General features: G+C 36.9%; 1 protein-coding gene across 2 annotated transcripts in view; it reads left to right on the plus strand.

Moving 5' to 3' along the window:
• The window catches only part of PIK3C2G (phosphatidylinositol-4-phosphate 3-kinase catalytic subunit type 2 gamma), a 335,075-nt gene that overhangs the window by 39,168 nt on the left and 283,746 nt on the right, over positions 1 to 12,161 (plus strand). For both annotated transcript variants that reach the window (XM_024733232.1, XM_024733233.1), the window contains exons 7-8: positions 2,141 to 2,204; positions 11,846 to 11,968. In XM_024733232.1, coding sequence (XP_024589000.1) covers positions 2,141 to 2,204; positions 11,846 to 11,968 — 187 coding nt within the window. The remainder of the gene's footprint in view (positions 1 to 2,140; positions 2,205 to 11,845; positions 11,969 to 12,161) is intronic.

Genomic DNA, 12,161 nt, shown 5'->3' on the forward strand with positions numbered 1-12,161 from the left:
GGCAGGGGCTGGCTGCAGACACTCAGAGAGTTGGGGGGTGGGGGGCGGTGCCAGTCTCAAGGGTTAGGACTAACTGTGGGTGCACTGGCAGCTGCAGGGATCCTGGCTGTTGGAGTGCACTTCTGTGGCTGCAGTCTCTCTCCATGGGCGTGTGCACGGCAGTAAAAGCCAGTGACGAGAGTCAGGACAAGGGTGTGCAGGTGCACAGCTTGGGGGCTAGCTGCAGATGAGCCCAGAGCTGCAGACCAGTGACAGGAGAAAGGGCCAAATCTGCCCCAGACACAGATGTGGGGATCTTGGCTGTCAGTGTGCACTCTCATAGGTGCCAGATCTCACCACAGATGTGTACATGGCAGTGGACGTCAGTGACAGAGGTCAGAATAGTGGCATGCAGGTGCACAGCTGGAGGGGCTGCTGGAAGGGGTCAGTCATGGGGAATAGACTTGCACCTTGCACTTGAGCAGCCACTGAGGCCTGGGCTAGCTGCAAGCGTGGATCTCAGGGTCTGGCAGGGGCAGTGTAGTGGAGGAAAACAAAACCAATGAAATCTACAGGGGGTCTGTGGCAGCTGTGCTGGCTGTTGGTTTCTTCAGTAGTGAAAGTTACTGAGGCTTTCTGCAGAGCAGGCGGCTGGGATCCATGGTAACTCCCACTGCATGGCTGATGCTGGTAGCCACTGCCCTTCCTCCTTGTTCTTGCCACCTTTATCCATCTCAGCTTTGCTGGTCTCTGGGTGAGATGAAAGCAATGCAGGTCCTTCATGCAGTGTCCCACAAGGCTGGGGAAGCTGCTCGCTCACCCCACTCCTCTTTTCCAAGAGAGGGGAACTCGTTCTATCAGGGGATTTCCCTCTTGGCACTGAGCAGTGTTGGCCTGGAGGATGGGTTGATGCAGGCAAAATGAAGCTATTCTCTCTTCCCTCTTTATCAGGGCTTTATTTTCCCCCACTGTGTTGTTGAAGTTTCTTGGGTGGTTTCCTGAGCTCTCCCCAGAGCTGTTTTTGTCCATGGATAGCTATCCGTTGATCTTTGTGAGGAGAGAGAGGCTGGGATCTCTTATTGCACCATCTTGGTGACCCCCAGGACTTTGCTTTCTGAAATACAATATGCTACTCTGCCTGCCTTCCTCAGACCACTTTATGATGTGATGAGACCAAGCACTAGAGGGCACGAGCTTTGATTTCAGTGTCCCTCTTCCCTGACTTGACTTCCTCTTAGAAGTTGGGCAAATCACATACCTTCATTGGTTCCTAGGAGTTTTCTATAAAATAGATATAATACCTAATAGAAAGGTGCTGAAGCAGGTGAATTCTTGAGGGTTTTTTCTTTTTAAATTTTAGGATGAGGTTTTATATTAAAATCTTCCAATAGCCAAAATCTTTCACAGTTCCTTTCCTACTCCTCCATGGACTTTTACATATTCTATGCATTTTGTCTAACTAAAGTGGTAACTTAATAAAGACTGAGAAGGCAGCTACTGTAAAATATATTGGTGTGTTTTTAACACTGTGTTTTGTGTTGTATGACTGATTATTGAATTCAATTCAGGAGTTTTCAGGACAAACAGGAAAGGAAAGTTAATAACATTTAGGAAAATAATTTTAAACAGTGAAACCAAAAGAATCTCTGCTCAACTCACGTCTATTCCACCTAAGTATAGATAAAGCTGAAGCATTAAGAGAAGCTTAGAGAAAAAAGCAAAAATATCAGAAAACACAGAGGTTTGGTGTCAAAGACAACACCATCTATGATAAGTATATGTCATTAATTCTAAAAGCAATTCTCTGAAAAGTTTTGCATATTTCTCTATTTGTCATTATCTGCTTATGAATCCCTTTGCAACTTATATTTTAAATTAAGAGTAGTTTGATATAATGAACAGTCTTTCAGAGGTTTGGTTGTCATGGATTTCTCTGCAGTTCTAAAGTTTTCAAATATGTTTGTAGTCTATCAAGTTATACCAAGTTTATACAAGTTTATAAGGTATCCATCTGAAATGACATTTAAAAGTATGTCAACAGTAATCCTTTTTAAACCATGTTTGCTATAGAAACATGGACAAAGCAGAACTTGTGATAAATGTGCTAAAGTTAATATGTTTTCCTATCCAACTTTAAACAAAATTCTTTTTTTCTTTCCAGACAATGTCTCTCAACAGTAATCAAAAAATATGACTCCCACCTGAAATACCTATTGAAAACCCAGGTATTAACTTTTGTTACTTCTTTAATTAATTCAATAAGATTTTATTAATTTTCTACTCTTTTTTCTAAAGCTTTGCAAGTTTCTGGAGATACAAAGATGAATAAAGCGGGGGTCTACACTTGAGTGACTTTCATTCTATCATGGCAAAACAGACAAGTAAACAGATGTGTATAATAAAGTGTCATAGGTACTATGAAAGACCTATGTGTATACAGGACACACAAAATAGGGTTATCAATTTTACTTCTTTGATCTGAGTGTTGAAAAGTAACTAAGCCAGCCAGAGAAAGAGCGTGGTAAGGAAAGTGGGAAGTAGGGATAACTTTAAGCATACAACAACATGAACAGAGCAGGTAGCAAACAGCCTGGTGTGATTAGGAAACTGTATGTACTTTGGAATGGCTACAATTAGGGTTCAAGGTGAGAGCCTGGAAAAAGACCAGATGAAAGGGACAAGCAGGAACCAAGTTACTAGGGTCTTAAGGACATTTTATAGACAATTTAATGATTTTCTAATTTATCAGCTGATGACATAGAGCCATTATGCAGGGCAGTAGAATGACAGATGGGTGACTGTAGGACATTTCATTAACCCAAAGAAATGAGGAGGGCATGAACAAAAGCTCTACTATAGGGAAGGACAGGAGGAGACAGATTCATAACAGGTGAAAATCTGTAATTTACATGATTTGGTGAAAAACTGTGAACAATGAAAGAACACAGTGTTTAGAATACCTCCAGATTCCTGGCTGCTGACTGACTGCATGGAGACGTCAATTAACTAAAACAGTGAAGATAGGAGAAGATAGCTTGGCAGGGAACATAATGGAGTCAGTCCAAGACTACTGAGATTTGGCCACCTATTGGGCATCCAAGTTGTAGTCACCATTAAGCAGATCATTTCTTATAGCTTGTTCTTCCAGGAAAGGATCAGTCTTCCACAGATAAAACATTGTATGATTACAGAAAATGAGGTAAGAGAATGTGTTGAAATCAAGACTCCTTTTTCCATTAAAAAAAATAACTCTTGATATATATAAAAGGATACAGATCTTAAGTAACTACTCCTAATATTAAAAAACAGTAAAGGGTTCTGAAAATAATAAATTATATTTCTTGATGTAGATACCAAACTCACACATGAATTCCACATAAATATGTAAAGATATGGTGATGACAAATACACAGCTCATATTCCTTCCCAAATTGTAATCCTCTCACTCTGATTCCATTTTTCTTTCTTGAGCCTGGCCTGAATCTGAAGTTTAAAATGTGGAATGTGAAAAGAATTCACAATTAAATTAAGTCTCATAAAAGTGTCATAATTACTACTTCTTTGTCATAGTCATTCTTTCTAGCATAGAATTTGAAATTTACCAGGTACCCAGGGCACGTTAAGACTTCATTCCTAGATCATTTATATCTCTTGACTAGACACAGATATACTTTTGAGGTTATCATAACTTACTTATGGATGAATTTTAATTAGCTAAATGTCTCATTACTGCTCATGTATCATAGATATCTTTTTACAAACACACAAACACCAATTGTTGAGAATCTGTAACTTCTTAATTTCCAAATATAGAAGTTTGATCATACCACTTACATATGAAGCCTCCAATGTTTTCACTTTGAAAGAAACCAATTGTTCCAAAATGACTGAAAAGTTGGCAAAACATCAAAGAAATACTGTCTTTATATTATCACTGGCAAATAGTTATTATCACCCACATCTGAATTATTTTATAAATGGGCCACAGTGTCTGCAACTTTCTACATGAACTCCCCCCAAAACAATGAACTTTTTAAATGACATTCTTCCTACAAAGCATCAATAGCTAAATATCTAAGAAATGAGGACAGACTATGATATTACCAATTCACAATTTTGTACTTTCTATTTGTTTGACAAGTACATTAAGTAGCATTTCATCAGCCTTGAAAACAGTACCAATTTGAAGAATAATTTTTATATTTCTCAAACATGGATTATTACATGATTTGAAAAAAAATAACAAGCAGGCTGAATAAATATGCCATGAATATTATTGAATATTATGGATAACTTAAATTTCCAAATATTTTATTTCCTCAGCAATCGCTATTAAAATATTTTAGACTTATTTCAGATTGGGCATCCTAACTATTATGCTTGTTAAATGGCTGATTTTGTAAGTAATTTACATAAAGCTTTTTCTTTGGGCATTTTTTTCCTCTATTCTACTCATAATTAAGGAATGTCTTCTGTATTCATGCTATATTCTGAATTCATCTCTAACATTTAGGAGAAATTAAGAATAGAAGAAAGAGAAAGAATTTTCCTCTAAGGTATTACTTAATGCTTACTTAGTACAAATTACTGAACTATTTACTCACTGGAATCAACAGAAATCAAAATCAGAACGATGCTCTGAAATTGCTGATGATCTAGTTGGAAAGACAGAATATTCACATAATGCACATAGAGTGGTATGTACAGGACAAAGCAACATAAAACCAGATTTCAATCTAGAGGGAAGAATCAGCTTCTGATTCAAAGTTGCTTTTTCCTAGTAGCCTCTAGTGCATTGTCTCCAAAATTTTATTTAAATGCCAAGTAGGACCTTTAGAGACAGTTAGCAATGTCTACCACTGATGACAAACCTACACTAGGATCTAGTAACTGATGAACTAAATGTAAACCAGATGGATCTGGATTGAGAAAAATCTATTCATGCTTCAAAATGTAGTTTGGCTTCATGAAATATCTGCCTGGTGTGAAATGATCTAAAAGCCTCCAAACCCTTTACCATCAAGCCCATGGCTCAGAGGATGTACCAACTAGATAATCAGAAAAATATAGCACCTCTATTATTCAGGTATAAGTAATTCAATGAGGAAGGCAGAATAATTCTTAACTCACACTTTCCTCTCCTCAAGACCAAAATCCAACAACATTTAGCCTCAAGAGAGAGACCAAAAATTCCATTTATAAGGAGAAAGAAAGGGGGTACCTAGGAATCTGATAATATATATTTACTTTTTTAGAACTGAAGCTTTCTTAGTAACAAGCAGATCAATTGTTGGATTTTCAGAAGTTTTGATATCAAACATAATTTAATCAGAGTGGCAGTAAAGACAGAATTTAGGAGCAGAGATTCTGAAGTCAGGTAAACATATTTGCAAACCCTCTGCCACTAGGGAAGCTTTTATGCAGCCATCCTTGAGTTTATATTATTCATCACTAGAGTGAAGATAATAAAATAATGTGATGATTTTTTAAAATTAACTGAACAGTAGATGTAATGTGCTTAATATTTTATAGTGGCTGGAAGATAAAAAATGTTCAAGAAAAGATAAGTACAAGTGTTATTTTATTGCTATTAGAGTTGTTATTTTTAACACTATCACTAAAGTATAGGATCTAGAAGAAAAATGTCACAAAACTGATTTGCGTTCACAACAGAATATAAGAGGTGGGAAAGGAGTAAAAAAATCATAAGAAGAAAATAGGGTGAAATGAATTGGTAACAAGGACCAGCTGAAAGGTCACAAAAGGAGAAGTCAAAGACATGAAGGAGAAAAAGTCAGGTTACAAGGGAAATAAAACACCTTTGCAGAACTGGAACCTACTTTAGCAGAAATAAAGGGCAGATTGAAACATTGCCAGACATGAAGAAGAAGAAAACTGAAAGATCTTCAATAAGGAAGATAATCACTAACCAACATAACCTGCATTCCTAGTGAGATACAGAATTAAAGGTTTTTGTCAAAAAAATAACATGATCTGATGATTTAAGATTTGTGCAGTGAATTATATAATATATGAAGAACATACACACACACACACATACACACACACACACACACACACACACACATACCCATTAAAGGACTAAGCAGACTATCTTATTACACAATAAGTTTGGTACAAAATATTGCCAATATCATAGGATCTGCTTTTACACCACTTCATATCTCTTTTCTTCTACATAAGAGATATCCTTTGGTGAAAAGCCATGTTGTAGCTTTTCTTTGCCATTTCAGCACCAAACTATGCATCCATTACCAAGACTGGCACCCCAAAGATATTTCAGATTCAGTTCCACGCCACCAATATAAAGTAAATACGGCAATAAAATGAGTCACATGATTTTTTTGGTTTCCCAGTGCATATGAAAGTTATGTTTACACTATACTGTGGTCTATTAAGTGTGTAATAGCATTATGTCAAAAAAACCCCACAATGTACATACCTTAGTTAAAAAATAATTTATTGCTTAAAAAATGTCAACCATCATCTGAGCCTGCAGTTAGTTGTAATCTTTTTTGCTGATGGAGGAGCCTGCCTTGATGTTGACGGCTGCTGACTGAGCAGGGTCGTGGTTGCTGAAGGTTGGAGTGGCAGTGGCAGTTTCTTAAGACAACAATGAAGTCTGCCACATTAATTGATTCTTCCTTTCATGAACGATTTCTCTGTGGCATGCAATGCTGTTTGACAGCATTTTACCCATAGTAGAACTTCTTTCAAAATTGGAGTCAATTCCTCTCAAACCCTACCACTGCTTTATCAACTAAGTTTATTTAATATTCTAAATCCTTCATTGTCATTTCAACAATCTGCACAACATCTTCACCAGGAGTAGATTCCATCTCAAGAAACCACTTTCTTGGCTCATCCATAAGAAGCAACTCCTCATCTGTTCAGGTTTTATCATGAGATTGCAGCAATTTAATCCCACCTTCAGGCTCCACTTCTCCATCTAGTGCTCTGGCTGTTTCCACCACATCTGCCGTTACTTCTTCCACTGAAGTCTTGAACTCCTCAAAGTCATCCACGAGGGTTGGAATCAACTTCTTGATTCCAACTCCTATGAATGTTGGAATCCTATGAATGTTGATATTTTGACCTTTTCTTTTGAGTCACAAATGTTCCTAAGGGCATCTAGAATGGTGAATCCTTTCCTGAATGTTTTCAATTGACCTTGCCCAGATCCATCAAAGGAATCACTATCTATGGCAACTATAGCTTACAGAATGCATTTCTTAAATAATAAGACTTAAAAGTCAAAATTACTCCTTGATCCATGGGCTGCAGAATGGATGTTGTATAAGCAGATATGTAAACGACATTAATCTCACTGTACATCTTCATCAGAGCTCTTGACCATATGCATAATATCAATATTTTGAAAGGAATCTCTTTTTCTGAGCAGTAGGTCTCAACAGTGGGCTTAAAATATTCAGTAAACCATGTTGTAAATAGATATACTGTCATCCAAGCTTTTTTGTGCCATTTATAGAGCACAGGCAGAGTAGATTTTGCATAATTCCTAAGGGCCCTAGGATTTTCAGCATGGTAAATGAGCACTGGGTTCAACTTAAAGTCACCAACTGCATTAGCCCCAAACAAGAGAGTCAGCCTGTCCTTTGAAGCTTTGAAACCAGGCATTGACTTCTCCTCTTTAGCCATGAAAGTCCTATGTGGCTTCTTTTTCCAAGAGAAGGCTGTTTTGTCTACATACATTGAAAATCTGTTGTTTAGTGTAGCTACCTTCATTAATTACCTTAACTAGATCTTCTGGATACCTTGCTGCAGCTTCTACGTCAACAATGCTGCTTCATCTTGTACCTTTATGCTATAGAGACAACTTCTTTCCTTAAACCTCATGAACCAAGCTCTGCTGGCTTCAAACTCTTTTTCTGAAACTTCCTCACCTCTCTTAGCTTTCTTAGAATTGAAGAGTTAGGGCCTTGTTCTGGATTAAGCTTTGGCTTAAGGGAATGCTGTGGCTGGTTTGATCTTCTATCCAGACCACTGCAACTTTCTTCATGTCAGCTATAAGGCTGTTTCGATTTCTTATCATCCCTATGTTCACTGGAGTAGCACTTTTAATTTCCTTCAAGCACTTTTCCTTTGCATTTACAACTTGGTTAACTGTTTGGTGCAAGAGACCTAGCTTCTGGCGTGTCTCCGCTTTCGACATGCTTAATGTCAAATGATATCTTCACTAAGCGTAATCATTTCTAGCTTTTGATTTACGGTAGGAGATATGCAACTCTCCCTTTCACGTGAACACTTAGAGGCTATTATAGGGTTATTAATTGGCGTAATTTCAAAATTTTTGTGTCTCAGGGAAGAGGGTGGCCCAAGGAGAGGGAGACAGATAGGGGAACAGCCAGTAAGCAGAGCAGGCAAAACAGTACGTATAAATTAAGTTTGCCATCTTATATGGGTGAGGTTCATGGTGCCCCAAAACAATTACAATAGTAACATCAAAGATTACTGATCACAGGGCTTCCCTGGTGGCGCAGTGGTTGAGAGTCCGCCTGCCGATGCAGGGGACACGGGTTCGTGCCCCAGTCTGGAAAGATCCAACATGCCACGGGGCGGCTAGGCCCATGAGCCATGGCCACTGAGCCTGCCCGTCCGGAGCCTGTGCTCCGCCACAGGAGAGGACACAACAGTGAGAGGCCCGCGTACCACAAAAAAAAAAAAAAAAAAAAAAAAGATTACTGATCACAGATCACCATAACAAATACAACAATGAAAAGTTTGAAATATTGCAAGAATTGCCAAAATGTGACACAGGGACATGAAGTGAGCAAATGCTGTTGGAAAAATGGCACCAATAGACTTGCTCAATGCAGGGTTGCCACAAACTTTTCATTTGTAAAAAAATGCAATATCTGCAAAGTGCAATAAAGTGAAACATAATAAAATGAGGTATGCCTGTTTAAGGTTTAGGTTTCCTTTTTAATGTACCTAAATGGAATCAAACTATATGTACTTTTTGTGCCCTGTATTTTTCACTCAATATCGTTTTTGTGATCTATCCTTTTGAACTATTTTCATTACTGTACATTACTCAATTAGATTAGCAAACTTCAACTTATCTATTCTACTGTTGATGTACATTCAAGCTAATCTCAGGGGGTTTTCTAGGGTACATAACTAGGGCCATAGACTTACAAGATAATACCAAACATTTAATTTGGTCATACACATTTCACAATATATAAGAGTTCCCATTGCTTTATTTTCTCACCAATGTATGGTATAGTCCAACTTTTAAAAATTTTGCCTACATGAGGTATATGTAATGAGATATTATTTCAGTTTTAATTTTTATTTTGCTGACTACTAATACCTTCATAATTCTTTACTCTTTTTAAACATAACATCAAACTGTATACTTTCTATCTTACTTTCATTATGATGTCATATTTATTAAATCAACTTTCTTGAAGTTTAATTTATATATATAAAATAAAATACACTCATGTAAACTGTATACTTTGACTAGTTTTGAAAATGTATATACCTATATAACCACCATGAAAAACAAGATATAAAACATTTCCGTTACAAAAAAAGTGCCCCATTACTTACCTGAAGTAAAAACCCTGCCATCCTAGACATCATGGAACTGAAGATTTACTTTCTCTCAATATGTATGTCTTTTACCTGATCTCCAGTAGAATTTTACTAGAAGTGACAAGTGGTAAGAGCAGAATCCTTGCCTTCTTGTTAAACTTAGAAAGTCAGTCTTTCACCACTGAGTATGATGTTATTCGGAAGTTACATGGTTATGGCATGAAGTCAGTTGATCCTTGCTAGGTTGAAGAAGTTTCCTTCTACTCCTAATTAGCTAAGAGTTTATACCATAACTGGGTGATGAATTTTATCAAATGCTTTTTCTGTATCTATATGGATGGACATATGACTTTTTTCATTTATTCTTCTCAAATTTTAAAAATATCCTTGCATTACTGGCATAAACCACACTTTGTAACAATTTAGAACCCTTTCTACATATTTCTGGCTTCAATTAGCTAATATTTTGTTAAGGATATTTGCATCTGTATTTATGAGAGACATCAGTCTATACTTTTCTTATAATGTTGTGGCTTGATTTTAACATTGGAGTAATTAATGCTGGCTTTATAAAATAAGTTGAGAAATATACCCTCTGACTCTGACTCTGTATTCTGAAATAATTTGAGTAGATTTGGTTTTATTTCTTCCTTAAATATTTGATAAAAATCACCAGCGAAACCATCTGTTTGGAGTTTTCCTTATAAGAAGGATTTTATTATAATTTCAATTTCTTTGACATAGAATTATTTAAATTTTAAAGCCATAAATTTGCCTCTAAATTTTAGTGGCATCCCACAAATTCTGATATGTTGGCCATCATCTCTTTAAATATCTCTCTGCCCCATTCTTATCTTTCCAGAACTCTAAATGCATGTATGACTCTGACAGGTATTAGATAGTATGTTCTGGTTTTTATTCCCACTCTTTTTCCCCTTTGGTTTTGGTTAGGATCATTTCTCTTGACCTATCTTCAATTTCACTGATACTTTCCTTAGCTGTGTTCAATCTGCTGATGAGTTCATTGAAAGAATTCCCCATCTCTAATACCAAATATATTTTTATATTTCTATGGTTTCCATTTGACTCTTGTAGTTTCCATATCTCTGCTGAAATTCCCCACGTGTTCATGCATGTCGTCCACATTTTCCACTAGATCCTGTAATATGCTAGTCATAGTTACTAAAAGTCCTTGTCTGATTGTTCTAACATCTGGGTTATATATTCTGTTACGCTTTTATTATGTAAAGTTGATAAATCTAGTCAAGATTTGAGCTTTGTGTTTTGTTGTTGCTATCATTATCGTCAGGGCACATCAGGCTTCAAACTCCTCCAGTGATTGGTTACTATTACCTGTACTTATATAGGGGGCCTGGAGTACTAGCGACTTTTTCTCTGTTCCTGCTTCACCCTCAGCTTTCAACAGTCCCTGATTGCCTATGCCGCAGAGAAGATCTCTCGCAATACTTTTTTGTCTCTCCCCTAGCAGTGCTTTGCTCTTGTCTATTATTCAAAATAGACTCATTTTTGTAGTAGGGTAAAGGGAGTTCTGTGGTAATGATCAACCACAGCCTTAGGCAGACTGTTTTTGAGCCTCAAGATTGGAACTTTCTTAGCATTTCTGCCTCAAGAATGGAACTTTCTGGCAGCCAAACTGTCCCTTATATCTGCCATTAGTCTTGTACAGGACAGAGTTTTCTGCCCCTCCTCCGTGGTTTCTGACTGCTGATTGGTATCCATGTAGGATCTTGGACTCAAGACAGGTCTCCTGCCCCTACCCCAGGAGCAAAAGGTTTTTGTTTCTACCATTCTCTTATCAGCAATGGATCTTAACCCATGTCCTACCTCTCCCCCAGAAAGGTTTTGCTTTTGCTCCCCTGCTCAAAAAGCAAGAGATTTTTGCCTGGGGTCAGGGTCACAGAGGATTTCTATCTCTTCTAGTATCATCATTTTTTCTAGTATCATAAACCAGCAAATTAGAGCTTTTGCTTCTTGTGAGAGAAAGATCTACAGAATGAGATCTTTCACACTTCTCTCCCAGAAAGCTGATCAACTCCTACATACTGCACCTCTTTTGAAATAAACTCCATTTTGAAATCCTCCATTGGAATGACTGTGATTCTGGAATTGATAGAGCTGATGTGTTTTGAAAAGCCAACATTATTTATGATACAGATAAAATACATTAAAATATTATGGAGTGAAAGAGAGGTAGTTTAAAGATAAATTAGTGTCCCCTTGATTGCAATAAATTGTAAGATGTCAATCTTTTCATCTACAGCAAAATCTGGATAATATTATTGACGATGTTAAAAATATATGCATTGTTCTGGGATGTGTGGAGACCAAACAAATTACAGATGCTGTAAATGAACTAAATCTTATTCTTCAGAGAAAAGCAGAGGTAAATACAGTCATTTATTACACAGTAATTCTTTTAAACCTAAGTTCAATAATTAATTAAGGAGAGTGAAAGACTTATAACTAACTAGCATATATGTGGTGTGTGAGTGTGTGTGGGTACATGTACATTTCAATCATTTGCAGGTAATGGAAACTTAATTCTATTATACCAAAAGGATTTAGTTAAATTAAAA

This window comes from Neophocaena asiaeorientalis, unplaced genomic scaffold (assembly GCF_003031525.2).
Source record: "Neophocaena asiaeorientalis asiaeorientalis breed wild unplaced genomic scaffold, Neophocaena_asiaeorientalis_V1.1 scaffold150, whole genome shotgun sequence".
NCBI classification, from domain to species: Eukaryota; Metazoa; Chordata; class Mammalia; order Artiodactyla; family Phocoenidae; genus Neophocaena; species Neophocaena asiaeorientalis.